The sequence below is a fragment of the Carettochelys insculpta genome, chromosome 19 (assembly GCF_033958435.1).
Source record: "Carettochelys insculpta isolate YL-2023 chromosome 19, ASM3395843v1, whole genome shotgun sequence".
Lineage (NCBI taxonomy): Eukaryota > Metazoa > Chordata > Testudines > Carettochelyidae > Carettochelys > Carettochelys insculpta.
This window is the reverse complement of record NC_134155.1, coordinates 23,182,166-23,199,978: the sequence shown is the minus strand read 5'-3', so window position 1 is coordinate 23,199,978 and position 17,813 is coordinate 23,182,166. Positions and strand designations below refer to the sequence as shown.

General features: G+C 50.4%; 2 protein-coding genes across 2 annotated transcripts in view; one reads left to right on the top strand and one right to left on the bottom strand.

The window, feature by feature from the left end:
- FKBP6 (FKBP prolyl isomerase family member 6 (inactive)) overlaps positions 1–17,813 on the top strand; it is a 52,092-nt gene that overhangs the window by 8,900 nt on the left and 25,379 nt on the right. The window lies entirely within an intron of this gene.
- Positions 1,287–16,769, bottom strand: LOC142023086 (E3 ubiquitin-protein ligase TRIM50-like). Its single transcript, XM_075013679.1, has 7 exons — positions 16,481–16,769; positions 11,678–12,127; positions 6,972–7,067; positions 5,283–5,513; positions 4,775–4,797; positions 4,187–4,311; positions 1,287–3,891 (listed from the first exon to the last, which is right to left on the bottom strand). The coding sequence occupies exons 2-7, from the start codon at positions 12,080–12,082 to the stop codon at positions 3,281–3,283; spliced, it is 1,491 nt and encodes a 496-aa protein (XP_074869780.1). The 5' UTR covers positions 12,083–12,127; positions 16,481–16,769; the 3' UTR covers positions 1,287–3,280.

The following is a 17,813-nucleotide window of genomic DNA, read 5'->3' as shown; positions in this document are numbered from 1 at the left end:
TATTTTTTGATACAGTGAACGTCTAGAAGCCCAAAAATGAACAGCTTGTATCTAAATAGCAAACAATGTGTGATCTCAAAATGTTAGATAACTCCCTCTAGTATCCTCCAGAGAGAGAGAAGGTTTGGGAGTGAAAGTCAGGAAGACAGTGGTACAAGCACACACATAGGGCTCAGCTACACTAGCCCCCTCCTTTGAAGAGGGCATATAAACAAGCCGGAGCAGTGAATAACATTTTGGGAGTAAGGGCACTTCTAAGTTGTGTGGGTACATGGCTTGCCGGCGCTTTGAAGTTAGCACTTCAAAGTTCACATGGCGAGAATTATGCTAATGAGGTGCTGCATATGCAGTGCAGCACCTCATTGCTACTCACCATTCGGGCTCATTTACATACCTCCTTTGAAAGAGGGGGTGAGTGTAGACAAGCCCATAAAGTGTGAGGAAATAGAATATGTAAGATGTTTGTGAATGTCCTGCACTAAACATGCATCACGTTACAGATCACTGTGTCGGCTCTTCTTACACAGGGGTTACAAAAAGTCTGGTTTGATGTTATTTGTTAAGGACCGTCTCGTATTCTCAGGCATTGCAGCTCTTGATTTACTGAGTTTTTTACCAAATTGGGAAAAATGACTCTTCCAGCTATTTTGGTTGCCAATCCCTGCCCCAGAGGGAGTGAACAGAACAGGTATTGATCAAAGTGATCCCTCTCCTGTCATCCGTTGCCAGGCTCTGACAAACAGAGGCTAGAGACACCATTCCTATCCATCCTGGCTACTACCCATTGATAGACCGAACCTCCAGGAATGTATCTAGTAAGTTGTGGCACTCTGTCATTTGCACATTAGTGATTGTATAAAAGCACTTGTGAAGGTTCTGTGTCAGGCTAGGGCTGAGCCTGAAACACACAAGTTTGTTAACATACTGTCAAGGCTCCTTCCCCACTTCGAGTGCAGAAAGTGGGGTCCCAAAATATCTTTGAAACACTGTGCCTGTGCACAGGCTTTACTTTAAAACTTCCCAGGATCACAGGTCCCCTGGACCATGGAAGGTAGCTGCCACCACCCCAGTCTTTGGAGACCCCTTTTACCTAGGCAGGCACACTGGGGAATGCCTCCTGTGGGGAAACTCCCACCTAGTTCTCCCCTCCACAGAGGGCTCGAGAACAAAACAAGCTGTAACATGGTAGCTATATGGCCAATGGAGGCAGACAGACCCTTCTTATGACACAGGATCAGATCAGTTGCTTAAAAACACTGATTTATTTGCAAAACAAGAGAAAAGTAAATCTTGGGTTGTACATAGGGAAAAATATTTCCTTGGGATTCAGCTTAAAATTTATGGGGAAAAATCTCAAGTCAAACAACACAAAAGAGAAAAACAGAGCAGCCAGTCCAACCAAATTCAAAATAACCATAACCTGATCACATCTAACCATACATTTCCTACCCATTTACTTACACCTTGATGGCTGATTTTGCGACGGTCAAGATGTTTCTGATTTTCATTCCAATTGCCTGGGAGACATCTTTCCCCCTGTTCTTTCTCTCTGCTTTTCTGCAGACAAAAAGCCCCTGAAAGCTGCATTTGTTCTCAGTTTAAACAAAGTTACTTCACTCCGATTGGTTCACCTGGACTCAAGTTACATCAGACAAGATTAACACCTTCCCTGAACTCATTCATGACACATAGACATCAGAGCTGGGAAACAAACCAGGCTGGAATTGTCCCATCAGCCCCCACCTGATTCCTATGATAAACTTGTGACGTATTTCAGGGTCTGGCAGAGCAATGCCACATGGTAGCTTATGCCATTTGCTGTGCTCTTGCATCTTCCCTTCGTCTCACTGATGTATGTGCATGTTCCCTGAGTTCTTCTGAAGTTGGGGACCTGTGAATGACTGTGCTCCCCTTCAGGGACTCTGTGAGAGTGAACACAAGGGACACAAAGGAATTGCTAAATCCTTTATTCACAGATCAAGCACTAGCGAGCTACAGAGCTAAAGAAACTAACAATAACCTACATGCAGAATTTTTCCCCTGTGTTCACACCACTCTCAGATCCATTTTGGGGGTTTTGATAATTCCCTTCAGGTCCCAGGATGCTCCTTTCCTTTACTTCCCTACCTGCCACCACCCGTACAGCCTTCTGGGTCTGGTGTCCTCTCTTTGAAATTATGGTGGGGGAGGCTTCCTTTTGTAAAGTCCCACTGCCCCCGCAGCTGGTGACTCTCCCTGGTGGCTCCAACCCCTTGTCAGCCACTTGTTTACAAGCCCACCTTGGAACTCTGGTTCTCCTAGGAAGTAGGTTGCTCGAAGTCCTTGGGTGCTTCCATTTAAAGAAAGAATGACCAGGTTAGTGACTCTGGATTGGTCTACCTTAGCTATGAGCTCATGCTTCTGGGAATCCCAATCCAATCCAAGTGAAGGTACACCTACACTCAAGTGGCATTCCTCATTTGATTTAGGCATATATAGATTCAACTAATCTGTCACAGTGGGTTCAAACTCAGCAGCCACAGAGGGGATTTGAAGCACTGGATTTCTGAAGTTGGGGGAAAAACTTCCCAAGCTAAGGCATGTTGACAACCTAGCCTAATAACAGGCAGCTGTTTAACTCCAGCCAGTAGCTAAGCAATGTGTTATGATGTCCCACGTCAGATCACCTGGGACGGACTGAACTGTGTGCTCTTGATCCGAAAGCATGAAGAGTGCCAGGGATGAGCAGCGATGCCCAGGCTGCGATTCTCTAGGGACCATATAAGAACATCTGTATGTGGACCTTGCTTCAGTGATTCTGGGGAGAGAGATCAGGACTGTTTAAGGAGCAGCTGGCACTCCATGCAAAGCTCTAACCACCCACCAACAATTCTGTCTTGCCTGACTGGTTTCTCTTTCCTTCCCGTCTAATTCTGCACAGCTGGGACCATGTGTAGGAGGACAGGCTATTTCTCCCTGGGCCTGCCGCTCTGGTGTGATCCTCAGCCTGGGACAGTCACTGGTCTCCAGCAGTCCTGCTGTTACCCTGCACAGGAGTCTCAGCAGAGAATGGGCAGTGGAGACAGGTGGAAGACAGCTTTGGGGATGTGTCCAAATGGCAGCAGGTGGGTCCAAATCCCCCAAGAGTGGGGAAGGGAGGCTGGTTTCGTTCATGTTCTTAAAGGATAAGATCCTGTTTTCCCAACACTAAGGATTGAACTGGCGGTAAGGCCTACCCAGCTGAGCAAGATGTGACAGTCCCCAAAGAGTGGGTAAGGTGGAGGGGGCGCTGAGTGGAGATCTAGAGCTTTGGGGACTCTGGGGGCTCTGGACTCCTGTTGGAAGCTTGTGCTTGTTGAATCATGGCAGGCGTGGGCAGGACAATGGGCAGGGCGTTGCTGCCCCGCTCGTGCCAGCACATGTCCAGAATGGGGTAGAGCTTGCCCTGGAACTCTGCCTGGAAGGTGTAGATGGGGATGAGCTCATTGGGGCTGTCAGCGTTGTAGAAGGTCAACTCCCCCTTCTCATAGTGCAGGTAGATGCCGATGCGCTGGGGCCGGGCAGTGAGCGGCAGTGTGATGCGGGGGCTGTTGAAAGCCTCGTAGATCTTTCCTTCCTTCAGTCCGATGAGCCAGACGCCGTGCTCAGGAGCTTTGTTCAGCTTGCCCTTGCGGCTGGCTGTCCCCTTGATTACACCCAGGCGCCAGTGGCTCTTGGTGCCTACAATCACCTCCCAGTAGTGCTTGCCCCAGGAGAAGCCCTTGCTGGCGAGGATGCAGTTGCTGGAGTCAAAGCGCTCTGGGTTGCTGCCCCGGCGCTGGGAGAGGAGCCTGCTCTGCACCACAGTGTTGTCCTTGGACAGCTCCAGCAGGGGGTGTCCTGTCACCGGATCCAGCTTCAGTGTCTCTGGGGCTAAGGAAACACATGCCAATGAGAAGGACTGGAGGACGGGAGACTCAAACCGCTGGGCCTCTCTGAGGGTTGGACCGTGACCAGAAGAGCTCCAAACAACCTAATGGGCCAGATTCCCCGGCAGCAGCCTTGTCTGAGCTCTGGCACAGCCAGGACAGTGACCCCTGTCAAACTTCACCTGACACGTCCCTGAGCGGCCCTCTGTGCATCTGGCAGAGAGAGCAGGTGCGCCTGACCATTGGCGCTGGGGTACCCCGAGCATCCTGCAGGGGGCACGCTGTGAGGGGTACGGTACCTGGCAGGACTCGGCGGAGCAGACGTTTCCATACAGTCATCTTGATGTCATCTTGGTGGAAACCCGGCTTGAAGGAGATGGCGCTGAAGGTCCCTTCAGCTGGGTGCTGGTGGCAAAACTCTGACCTGGAAGGAGAGGTGCTCCCACGCAGTGAGAACACGCAAGGGCCCTGTTCTCTCCCTGTTGCCCACATCTGGAAGAACCCAGGGCCCCCTGGCTGCTCTAGTCCATGCCGGTTAGCTGCCCTAACTGAGCGGGAGGCGCCAGGCAAAGGGGATGTAGCACCACACCCCTTCCCTCCAGGAGAGTGGTAACCATGGGAGCAGAGGCCTGGTGCGTCCCTGCCAGGCTGTCCTAGCCGTGCGGGAGACACTGATACACCACTGGAATGGAGAAGGGGCACAAACCACAGCTGGCACAGGCACAGCCCTTGCTTCCCCACTAGACCCTCAGTGTCTCATGCTATCCTCATGAAAGGGCCCTTGCCACAGCTACTCCTGGGAACCATTTTCCCTCCATGGGTTCTTGCCATCCCAGCACCCCAGTGGCTCTTAGAAGGGTCCCAAAGGCGGAGGGTAAAATGCTCACCTGGAGGGCAAGGAGCCGTATTTCTGTAAAACAACATACACAAAGGCAGAGTTAGTGCTGACGGCATCAGCCCCCTGGGTGGGGGAATGCTGCAGAGGATCCCTGGCCAGCACTTACATACACCCTCCATCTGACCCTGCCACCTCTTCCAGGAGGGTCACTGGAAGCCATCCACCTGCAGACGGAGAGCAGGAGGTCTCTGGCAGCCAGGATGGGGATGAGGGGCACAGGGAGGGAAGGAATCAACTACCCAGTGTGGAGAGGGACTGGAGAAGGTGCAACAGTAGCGTATCGAGGCTGCTCCATCAGAGGCACAGTGCCTGTCTCCTGGCTCTGCCAAGGAGGCTGCCTGTAGGTACCTGGCTCTTCCCTCTCCTGGGGAAAGAGCTGTCTGGTCTCCCAGTGGTGTGCAGTTAGCTGATTCTCAGAGGAGAGGGTTGCACTGTGGGGTGTAGGACAGTCTCCTCTCCAGGATAACCATGGCTGTTCTCCTGGCAGACCAACTCACCCGGATGAAGTCCAGCTGACTTTCATTGTTTAGTTTCTCCAGCGAGCTCTCCATCTCCTGCAACTTGTGCAGGGCATCTGATGTCTGTGTGACCTGAGACTCGATGGAGGCAATGAGGCAGCTAGCCTTCCTCTCCATGTTCTCCAAGAAGCTGGCCTTCTCCTCATCAATGTACCGGTGCAACTCCTGGAACTCCTTCCGGATCACCCACTTGAAGACATCTGACTCATTCTGCAGGGAGACAGCATGTTCTAGGAGCTGCAGAAAAACACCTGGGAGAAGACGTGGGCTGAGCCTGCACACGTCCTCCTCAGCACAACTCAGTCATTCCACTGGCTTACAGGGAGTTACGGCCGGTGCGGACCATGGGCCAACTGCTGACCACCTGCCTTCTACGGCAGGACACACCCCCTGCAGAATAGCCAGTAGCTTTCATGTGGCGCAGCTGGGGCCATGTGTGTGAGGGCAGGCTCCTCCATGGGAGATCCAGGTGAGTGGCTGTTGGCTATTCTGGGGCTAGCGGATCTCCTTGCTTTGTGCCATCTTTGGAAGGTCCTTGCTTTTGTCCCAAAACAGAATAAAACCAAATGAACAAACATAAAATGGAGTCCTTGTGCTGTGGCCACTCTTACTGCCCAGAGCGTGGAAATCACCCGGAAGCTGTTTTCCTCTGGCCGGCAAACCCCCTCTGAAGCGATCAGTACTGATCGTGTGGGCGAGCCAGCTCTGGTCAGGTTATTTCTACTCTGGTTATCTGACTTTCAAGGACACTGGGTCAAACTGGCTAGGAACAATGAATTGCCCAGCCAGCCTGTAAACCTGCCCACAGGTGCGGTGCCGCCAGAGAGGGCCCCTCCCCGCTTTGGAAAGCACGGCTATTTTTAGTGCACACTTTGAAAAGTAACAAACCCGTTCTCCTGCCAGCAGCAGAAAGCCTTGGGAAACAAGACATTCGTTCACCTGCTTGTTGGCCAGCAGGCAGAGGGCATGGGACCAAGGAGATTCTGGCACGGGGTGGTTGGTAGGCCAGGACCCTGGGAGGGGAGGGAAAATGGATCCCAGGGTGGGGCAGAAGGCTCTCTGGGGTTCTATTTTTATTATTTATTAGTGACATGGCGGGAGGGCCTAATGGATAGTTGGGTCAAGGTTCCAGTGTGCAAGGGGCTGTACAGACAGCAGTGACTACCCCTGCCGCAAGGAGTTTACAGGCTGAGGCCAGTTGTATACTAGGCATTAAAGTCGATTGCAGATCTGCAGTTCTAGCTATGGCAATTGCATAGGTGTAATCAACTTATCTACAATTGACTTACCTGGCCGTCCTCACAGAAGGAGGTCAACGGGAAAGTTTCCCCCGTCAACCTCCCTTACTCCTCATGATACTGAGGAATGCAGGGGTTGACTGCCAACCCCAGAGAGTTCAATTTCACACGTCCCCACTAAGCACATGAAATCAAATCCTGGAAGATTGGCCCTGACCAGGTTGATCTTCTGGGTAGTGAAGACACACCCTGAGATATTACGGATGGATGAGAAACAAGCTGGCCGGAGCAGGGAAATGGGGTACTACAATGAATAGGAAATTTTGCATTTCTTAGCAAATTGGGAGCAGTAATCACAACTGGAGCTGCTCCCAGGGCAGGACCCAGGGGATTCCAGGCATGAGCTCCTCTTGTAGCTCCCCGTGCTCACCGCAATCCGGGTTTTGTTGTTAACCAGCTTGCTGATGTGCTCAGCCAGATTCCTCTTGTGTTGCTGCAGCTCCGTTATGAGCACTGAAAGCTCCTCCTGGGAAGGAAGAACATACACCGCTTAGAGGGGAGTGTCCCATCGGCACCAGTGGGTCTCAGACCTTTTCCGTGGCCCACCCCGCTCAACATAATCTTTTCTGTGGACCACCAGCCAGCCGCCCAGGATGACAAAAGACCTCGGTTTATCTCTGAGTATCTTGCATAGTAAATTATTCATTGTAGACTACTGGAGCTATAACATATATAACCACTATGGAAGGAAATATTAATAATCAAACTTAAAATAATTAAACTGATTAAGGGTTTTAACTTTATCATGTTAAAAGAATGAGAAGTCCTGTAGCACCTTGTAGACTAACAGATTTCTGGAGCATAAGCGTTCGTGGACAAAGACCTGCTTCGTCAGATGTTCATGCAAAATCGAACTATCAGGGTCAGCAGTCAAACCTGCGCTCCTCATCATTGCAAGGAGGAAGGGAGGCCAACAGGAGAGTTTCTTCTGCCGACCTCCCGCAGTGAGGACAGCCAGATAAACTGATCGTTGATAAGTCGATTCCAGCTATGCAATTACCTTACCTGGAATTGTGTGTCTATGATCGACTTCAAGGTCTAGTATAGGCCTGGCCTTAGTTTACAGGACCTAAGTTTAAAACAGGGGTGGGGTTGGGATCCCCCATACAAGCAATAGGCAAAAAACAAAACAAAACAACCCCACCCCCCCGTAAATGCTCACTGAGCTGGGTCCCCCAATAATGAGGAAAAAATAATTCAGAAAAGCTCCTAAAAACATAGATGCTGGCCCCCAACTAAGGAGCAACTAAAAAGCAGACATTCACCTCGCTGCCCTCAACTCCACTGCAGAGACTAGGGGGGCCGGACTAACTGATACTGTAGGCCCTACTACACTCGAGGCTGGAGCCAAAAATGAGGGGTTCAGTGCACAAGAGGAGGCTGCTGGGGAGCAGGCTGGGGTGGGGATGTGGGGTCTGGGTAGGAGGTAGAGTTCAGGAGTGAACTTGGGGTTCTGGGTCAGGACAGGACGTAGGATGCCGGAAAGGGCTGGGGGTGCAGGGTTGGTGTGGGAGGTAGGGTGCTGGAGTGGGGGGGACCTGGGAGGGAGGATGCAGGAGTGGGCTGGGGGTAAGGGGGGTAAGGTTGGGAAGAGGGGGGCAGGAAGAAAGGCCTGAGGTGAGGTTGGGTGAAGCACTGAGTTAGCATGTGGTACATGAAAGGTATTACTGCAGAGAGACATGTTGGTGTTGTGAGTTCAAGCCTCCCCTACAGCACTATTTTTCAGAAACAATCTCTGCTCTGTGGGGTGGAAGCTATTTGTTGGCAAAAGTACAGAGAGTGTTTATGCTACCTGGCTTTTTGCTAAAAACTGTGTAGTGTAGACATACCTCTGCAGTACAACCAGCAAACAGAATAGTGAGATATTGAATTGTCTACACTTGATGGTAAGTGGTTTTTCAAGTCACTTTAGACAACTCAATTTCAAGGACAGCCTTTTTCCTGGCCAAGACAAACCCTGAACATTTAACATTGTTCCAGCTGGCAAGCGTTCCAATGGAGACTAGCTTGGAGAGATGGTAGCACAACAGAAAAGCATTATGAGGGGAGGGTTTTATAATAGCTTACAAATTGAAAATAAGCCAATGTGGCGCAGTTGTGAAGCAGGTTAAACGGGTGTTTTAACAACATGTCCTAGGTAAAACATGAGTAGGGCAAAACAGTTTCCTTCCATGTTTTACCTCTGCTTAGTGCACACTGAGTCGTTCCTTTTGGTGGAGTTGCAATTTTGAGTTAAACCTGTATTCAGGGCTCATCTACAATGGTTTTCGTTTTGTTTTCATTTGCTTTTGAAGGAGGGAGTGTTGGGTTGGTTTGTTTGTTTTTCAGAAGAAAAAAAACGTTTTTCTGGGGGAAGAAGAAACCCCTTGCGTTCACATTGCAAAGTTTGTTATTCTGAAATAACAGGACATTTCACTAACGACAGTAACTCCACCAAAATGAATGACTTTTGCCAACCACTGACCCCCATTGCAATTTTGAAATTGACTCAGTGTGTACCAAACTGAGGTAATTACCACTTAATTGGCCTCCAGGGAGGCCGCCCATCTTGCTCTTATTTCAGAATCGGGCTTTCTAGTGCGAATGCTCCATTTCGAAATGCTCTTGCAGTGTGAACGCTCTTTTCAGAAGTAACTTATTTCAACATTAGAACGTCGAAAAGGTTATTTGTGAAGAGCCCTGCAGTGCGGTCGTAGCCACACTTAAAGAAAGAGGTGGAGGAAGTCCAGAGGACAGCAACACAAATGACTAGCTGTTTAGAAAACCTGACCTGTGAGAAAAGATTTAAAAAACTGGGTCTGTGCAGTCAGTGAATTTGTTTCTTGAGTGCTTTGTGAGTGTTAGTTAATCCCTGATCCCAACTATTGTAAATGATGCTTAAAACAAACATAGCATGAATCACCACAGTACCCTTCCTCTAACTTGGGCATCTGTGTGATGTGGTTCGGAAGGATTTGGGGGCATAGCCAGACTGAACAATCTGACACTCATTCAGGTGCCAGCGAGTGGGTTCTTCTTCAGTAACTCTCCCATCCCCGCTCAGGCACTCAGAGCTGAAAGCTGCCTCGGTGGCCTTATTCCTTGTTTACGCTGGGGAGAGCTGCCAGGATCCAGACAAATCTTCCAGCACAAATTCCTGTTAAGCACCTTCGAGAACAACAAGAAGTCCTGTGGCACCTTATAGACTAACAGATATTTTGGAGCAAAAGCTTTCATGGGCAAAGACCCACTTCATCAGATGCATGACAGTCACTCATGCATCTGATGAACCGGGTCTTGGCCCACGAAAGCTCATGCTCCAAAATATCTGTTAGTTTATAGGGTGCCACAGGACTTCTTGCTGTTCTCGAAGACACAGACTAACACAGCTCCCTCTCTGATACTTGTTAAGCACCTTCAGACTCTTGAACTGGAGTTGCTACCAGTGTATGAGAGAGGTGAGTCTGGTCCTAGGGGTTCTAGCTTTGTTGCAGCCCACGTATCCCACTTCTCAACAGGGCCCTGAGGAATAAACTCTGGGCAGGACACACTTTACGTGCCTCACACACCATATCTGGTGCCAGGAGCAGAAGGGACAAGGGGCAAGGCTCCGTTTCTCTGTTTACTGGGCTGTCACGTGAGTGACCCCTGCTGGCCGCAAGGACAGCTGAGCCCATTGTTTCCTAGGGTAGCAAGGTGTTCTGTCTCCCCACTTCCCTGGTGCCTTATCAGCCAACTCTTTTCCATCTGTTTGAACAACCGGGAGTAAACAGGGAAATGACTGTCCCTTCCTGCAGCACCCATCCACCCACCCACCCACCCACCCGCCTCACACTCCCTTTGTTCTGGATCTGTCCCGCTCCACTCTGCAGACTAATGTTAACCCTTGCAGCTGTGGGGAGAGGCAGTCAGTGTTGCTATCCCTGTTTGACAGAGTGGGAAAGCAAGCCAAGCAGATGGACACATAGGTTCAAGATGACAGGGCAAGCTGTGTGATGTGGTACAGAAAGCTGCACTGGTGCTGGGCCGAGGCTCTCTCGAGCAGGGGCTGTGACCCCCCAACGGGCAGGAGGCCTCACACCAGGAGCACATGCATATTACAGTCAGGGGTGAGAGCATAGCACATGGGACCCAGCCAAGCTTGCTCGGATCTCACTAGACCAGGGCAGGCAAGATGCAGCCTGCAGGCTGGAGCCAACCCACCAAGCCTTTTAATCTGGCCCCGGCAGGCTCCTACAGCTGCAGGAGGGAGAATTTTGGGTGCTTCCCCTGCCCCAGCAAAATCTCACAGCTCCCATTGACTGGTTTCACACACTGCCCCACCCACAGTAAAATCTCTCAGAGCCTATTGGCTGGAGCTGAATTTTGCTGAGTGGTGGGGGCAGCACAGCACAATTTCTCAGCCCCCATTGGCTGTTTTCTAGTCAATAGAGCTGAGAGATTTTGCTGGGGCTGGGGGCATCTCGTGAAACTAGCCAAGGGGAGCTGAAAGATTTTGCTGGGGATGGACAAACTTCAGCACAATTTCTCAGCTCCCATTGGCCAATTGCCAGCCAATAGGAGCTGAGAGATTTTTTCTGGGGGTGGGGGCAGTGCATGAAGTCAGCCCCCCCACCAGTGTCAAGAGCCACGTGGACCAGGCAGTGGACTGGGGCTGCTGGCAGGCAGGGAAACCTGCCTGAGAGCACTGCTGGCTGGGAGATGCTTAGGAAAGCAGCTCCTGGCCAGAGCCTGCTTCTGACATGGTACCCCAACTTCCTCCCAGACCCTGCACTCCTGTTACACCCCTTCTCCAGGCCAGAATCCGTTCCTGCACCCATACCCCCTCCCGAACCCATCAGCCTAACCCAGGCCACAATCCCCTCCTTCACCCACACTCCTGCTCAGACCTCGCCCCCCTCCTGCAACCCAGTCCCCTAGCCCGGGCTCCCTTCTGCACCCAGCCTCCATGCCAGACCCCACATCCACTCATGGAGAAGCACAGCCCTTGACCACTTCCCAAAATCCTGGTGTGGCCCCCATGAAAATGCACTGCCCACCCTTGAGCGAGACCAAAGCTAGCTGGAGTAACCACCGCAGTGGAAGCCTGGCACTTACCTTCATCCGGCTGTACACACTAGAGACAGGCATGATCTTATGCTGTCGGTGAGCCCCAATGATGCCACACAGCCCACAGATCACCTCTTGGTCCTGCTCACAGAAGAGGCTAAGGGGGTCGCGGTGGGTGGGGCAGGACTCCTGGCTGGGATTTGACTCGCCAATGGTCTGCAGCGCCTCGATGACGCGGGCCAGTGTGACGTTGGGGGGCGAGGTGCTACAATCCACAGCTTGGCGGCAGACGGGGCACAGGAGGCGCTGGTCTAGGTCACACGCGAGGGACCCCAGGCAGGACTTGCAGTAGGAGTGCCCACACTGGAGCATCAGGGGCTCCTTAAAGACCTCCAGGCAGATGGGGCAGAGCAGCTGGTCCTCCAGCTCATTGATACTCATCTTCCGAGCCATCCTGGCCCAGGGGCTGGATCCAATCTAGGAGGAAGAACGCCCGGGCTGGAAAACAAGGAGTTAGTGAGAACCATTCTGAGTGTAACAAACAGCCTGCCTCCGCTGGAAGCCAGCCACCCACCAGCTCGGGGATTTTAAGACGATCACGGCCCTCTGGGGTATTTAACTGAATAAACCATCGCACGCAACTTTCTGCCGAGGATGAGACATGCCGCGGGCACTTGTGCTCCACACTGGCTGCCCACTAGCATCTATGTCCGGTGTTGGGTGTTGGCGTACCCTACGAAGCTGTGAATGGCGTGGGGCTCGATGCCCTTTGGGACTGTGCACTACTCCTTGTGTGATAGCAGGACTGCTGTGACCTGCTCGAGTTCTTGGCTGTCCCAGTTACACAGAATAGGGCTGTTCTTTAGACGAGGACGTCGACTGAGTTTACTTCCCCTCTTGGCTGGCCAGCTGCAAGGCCAATCTGTTTCTCCAGGCTACTGCTTCTGCTTGGAACAGAGGGCATGTGGAACTTTTCCCCTAGCAGCTGGGACGCTTCTTTATTGGCGGTAGACTCCTTTCTATTTCAAAGTGTCTCCGTTCAGTCCTGGTCTCACAGAGCGTACGTGCATAAGGAGCAACGTTCTCTCTCATTTTTTCCACCCATGAGCAGAATAAATATGGCTACATGCACAGAGGCATGTGCGGATCTGTGCCGCCAGTAGGCGCACATGCTGCCAGCGGTGGGCAGTTGTGGGTGCTCTACCAATCAGCTGGGTGGCATCTGAATCTCATCTGTGCGGCTGCCAAAGCGCTGAGCTTACAGGGAACACTGGTTAGGAGGCCTGGAATGAATGCATGAGAGATCAAAATGAATGGAGGAATAAAGCCAATAAAGAGGAGACGCTTCGGAGAGAGGATTAGGTGGGGGCAGAACAACCACTCACAAAAGTCTGCCAAGAAAAATCTCATCATAACTTCCACAGCCACAGGAGACCACTGTGTCAGCTCGTCTGACATCCTGTAGAGTTCAGACCAGAGCGTCCCCCAGATCATTCCTGGAGCAGATCTTTCAGAAAAACATCCAGCCTTGATTTATGAATTGTCAGTGATGGAGGACCCTGGGTACATTGTCCCAATCCAATACCGAAACCCAGTTGAAAAATACAGTTGCCTCACACCCACTCCTTCTGGAGCTGGGCCCTGTGGAGGATTTCCTGTTAGAGGCTGTGATGTTCCCAGGGCAGGCCTGCAAAGTGGGGAGCAAAGGGGCAATTACCCCGGGCCTGGCTTTTCAAAGGGGAGAAGAGGAGGTTACATAGAGCAGTGGTTCTCCGCCAGGGGTACGTGTGCCCTGGGGGCACACAGAGCTCTTCCCGAGGGCACATTAACTCCTTGTTTCTTAACCTTCATTTTATAAATTAAAAAAAATGGACTTATTTTATTTCATCTAATGTTTTTATTTACCCATTCTGCATGATCATAAGTACAAAGGCAAGTTTATTGCCTATAGGCAATTTCTTCCAACCAACCTATTATGATTAAGTCGTTTAAACAAATGTGATGCAGTGGTAGAAAAAAAATTGTATGTACATCAGACAATTGTAGGGACTCAGGGTACTTACATTTTTTTTAAAAAGGGGTAGTTTATAAAAGAGATTGAGAAACAATGCCATAGAGGATGGAGAGAGGCTGCTCTCAGCCGCAGCAGGTAACAGAAGGAGGAGCAATGGTCTCAAGTTGCAGTGGGTGAAGTGCAGGTTGGATATTAGGAAAAACTATTTCCTGGTGGTGAAGCACTGGAATGTGTTACCCAGCGAGGTGGAGGAATTTCCATCTCTAGAGGTTTTTAAGTCCTGGCTTGAGAAAGCCCTGGCTGGGAAGATTTAGTTGGGACTGGTCCTGGTTTTAGCAGGGAGTTGGAGTTGATGACCTCCTGAGGTCTCTTCCAACACTGGGATTTGATGATTCTAACACTCGTGCACATGTGTGTATTGATCGCCATGTCAGTAAAGAGATGGCTGGGGCAGGCTCTTTAAACAGAGCCCAGGCATTGAGCAGTCAATGTGCTGTCCCTGGCATGCATGCGCTGTTGCCAGCAGCCCCTGGGAAAAAGCCAGGGGGGTCTCTCACACTGCTGCTGGGAAACCAGCAGCAGTGTCCTGATGCAGATGGCCTGCAGCTTTCTTGTGGCAGCAGGTAAGCTAAGTAACCTGGCCTCGAGGACTCCCCATTTTCAGCCCCTTGCCCTCCCTCCAACACTCCCCAGCTTCCTGCCCTTATTCCTGAATCTTCCAGCCTCCTGCCTTCCCCCACTCACACCACACACAGCTTCCTATCCCCCTTCCCAGCTCCTGCCCTGCCCCACCCCCCGCAGCACTCTCCCCTCCACACCAAGCCCCAGGCCCTGGCTCCTGCATCTCTCCCTCACACTAACAACCGGCACTACCAGCTCCCACTGTGGAGGGCAGCAAGGTCAGGGGAAGGCAGACACTTCTAAAGAGCAGTAAACGCTTAAGTGTAAATATATCTTAATTTTTTACCTGTTTTCATTACAATAATGCAGTGTGGCTTTTTAATGGGGGTCAGCCAACTGAGTGTGATTTTGAACACTTGTACTGGACAGTTCTGGTAGATTGCCATTGACTCGCTTAAATCCAAGCAATTTTACTAGGTGTCCCGTATCTGGCATAGGGACGTATGGTGACCCCAAGCACTTAGCCTTCCAGCCAATGCGACCGCCCTCTCAATGCTCAGAAGACCTCAGTGCTTAGACCAAAAGGAGCAGGCTGAAGCCGAGCTCAGACCAGCTGGACGCAATGTTGGGTTATGTCAATACTTACCATAAGATAGTTGCGCCATGGTCAATCTTCCAGAGATCAATTTTTGCTACGTGTGTTAAGACGTGGCAAAATCAATCTCTCTGGGCTCGGCCATTGACCCTAGTACTCCATGCTATTGTGTGGAGTGAGGGACATCGGCATGAGCCTGAAAGGCCCTGATCTACACTAGGGCAGAAAGTCGATTCTCATAGATCAATTCTAGCTACGCGAATGGTGTAGCTAAAATTGTATATCTGAGAATGACTTTGTTCCCTCGTGTAGATCTAGCCTTAGTAAGGTGAGGGAAGCTTTGCAAAGGACGAGCCGATACCACAAAGTTATTCTCCTTGAGGACATGTTCGCTAAGGAAGGTCATTGCCTAATAAAGCCAGGAGGACGACAACTGTTCTTCAGATCTAAGTGGTACTGTCTGGCCCAGTGCCATGAGCTCATCTTCTTACAACAAATGACACAGCCCAAAGGAGAAATGGGGAGACATACAGCGAACTGTTCCCTGCCCTGGCTTTAAACTTGTGATTCAAACAACACACCAGTGCCAAGCGTGCAGGACAAATGCCTAACGAGATTGTGTGCAGGATGGCGCCCAAAGAATTAAAATATAATCACAGCCCAAAACAAATATTAGACACATCATTACAAGATAGTAAAAGAATGCAGATACAGGTTGAACATCTCTAGTCTGGCACTATCTCGTCCGGCAACCTCCATAATCCAGCATGCTTTTAGTTAGCTGGATGACCACATATGGGTGTGACCAAGATCCCTGTAGTCCCATAAAGTTTGTTTCCAGCCACCAGTCCTGGTTCTCAGTGTTCTGTGCTGTTATTTAGCTGTAATTTACCCCTACAGGTCTTTTAAGAGCCCGGTAAACAGTGGAAGTCTTAGTAATGCTGCTGGACAATATTGACCTCCTGTGGCTGGGCAAATTCTCTTATTTGGCACCAGTCAGGTCCCAAGGATACCAGACGAGAGAGGTTCAAGATGTACAAAGGACCAGTCTTGACTGACTTACTGAAGTGGGGAGAAAGGCTGGAGAAGACCCTTCAGATGAAGCAAGTTCAGTAGCATATGGCTTGACAATGCATCATCGGGGGAGGGTTTTCAAAATAAACTCTAAAAAGACCATACAGGTTTAAGGTTTCTCTGTAGATGCTTCTGTCTCTTTTAGTTGTTGCAGATAGGGTTGTTAACCCTAAGCCAACCCCTTTGACCTTGGGGAAAGGTGATCCAAATTTGTCTGGTCTCTATCCTTTGACCTGCCCAGTTTAGGTGACCTTTCCAGGAGCTGTAGCTGGTGGCATAGCTCTCTGGGTCATCAAGACACACAAGCCACCTCACAGGGAAAACACAAAAGAGGAAGACCTTGGACACCATGGTGAAGATCTACTGAAACTGAAGGACCACAACTGGGGTACTCCTGGGGTCAACTAGAAGTTTTGTCCTGAGACATGGTGAAGTGGAGGAGACTTGTACCTGACCTACGTTCCACCCAGAGTACAAGAGTTTTGAGTCAAGTAAGTCAAATAGACCACACAGCCCTCAAGGAGCTGTAGAAGCCAGTGCTACTCACCTTGCACTGCTCAGACTTTCTTTCGTTCCCCTTCACAGCTGCAGGATGCTTGGCAAAAGATCACCCCTTGCGGAGTATTATTCAGCCTGTCTAGGGCTGACCGAAAGGTTCAGTTGCCTTGGGAAGGCAGAATGCAGCTGTGTGAAATGACAGAAACACGGCTGCCACGGCAGCACAGCGAGAATACCCTGCCCATTCACTTCTCTTGCCCTTTCCTTCAAGTCCTACTGAGCACTGTCCCATTGTCTTCTTAAAGCTGGTGCCCAAACATACAGAAAGAGGGGATTCACCCCAGCCTGCCCATGGGGAGAGAGTGAGTTCTAAGAACAAGTGCCTGTCTATTTTCCCACACCAATCCGTGAGGCTTACATCAAGCCAACAGACACCCTCCCAATCCCTCCCTCCTTCCACTCCCCTAGCTCACTGCAAATCAGTTGTAAACACACATATCATATGACTGAATAGCCCGCCACCGAGAGCTCCACACTTGATAAGAGAGATTCAAACTTATTTTAGTCAGCGTGCAGCTTCCAAGGAAGTTCTTGAGGCACTGGGATTCTCAACCAGGGGTACTACTGGGGAACCAAAGAGGTCTTCCCACAGGCACATCAACTCAACTAGATAGGAGTCTAGTTTTAAAATAGACTACATGAAAAGCACAAGCAAAGTCAGTACAAACTAAAATTTCCTATAGTGACTTCTTTATACTGCTCTATTACCAGTGTTTCTTACCCTGGGCGTTCACAATTCATGTCATAATTATATGGTAAACTTCAGCAGCTGTGTCTAGACTAGCCCCCAACTTCGAAGAGGGCGTGGTAATTAGGGTGCTGTGAGATTATTAATTAGGCTACATCTCCCCCACGGCAACTTTGAAGTATGAAACTTCCAAGTGCCGGCTTGCGTGTAGGCACGGGTCAGCCTGAGAAGTAGCACAGGCACTTCAAAGTACCTGCGGCTGACCCGCAGGTACACGCAAGCAAGCACTTCAAAGTTTCACACTTCGAAGTTGCAGCGGGGGAGATTTAGCCTAATGAAGTGCTGCATATGCACCACAGCACTTCATTAGTAATCTCCCATCACCCTAATTACCATGCCCTCTTCGAAGTTGGGGGCTAGCCTAGCCACAGCCAGAAAGGTGCAATTTTTCAGATACAGGGTATTGTGTTATGTCTAATTTTGTAAGCAAGTAGATTTCAAGTGAAGTGAGACTTCGTGTACACAAGACAAATCAGCCTCATGAAAAGGGTGCAGTAGTGTGGAAAGGATGAAGACCACTGTATTGGAGGTTTACATGGACCCCATGGAATTAGCAGAGTTCACAGAAACTTTT

Coding starts and splice junctions, on each gene's coding strand:
- LOC142023086 (XM_075013679.1), bottom strand. CDS start 12,082: ATGGCTCGGAAGATGAGTATCAATGAGCTGGAGGACCAGCTGCTCTGC. Junction 7,068..11,677: donor GTGTGTACAGCCGGATGAAG/GTAAGTGCCAGG, acceptor CTTCCTTCCCAG/GAGGAGCTTTCAGTGCTCAT. Junction 5,514..6,971: donor ACAACAAAACCCGGATTGCG/GTGAGCACGGGG, acceptor GTCTCCCTGCAG/AATGAGTCAGATGTCTTCAA.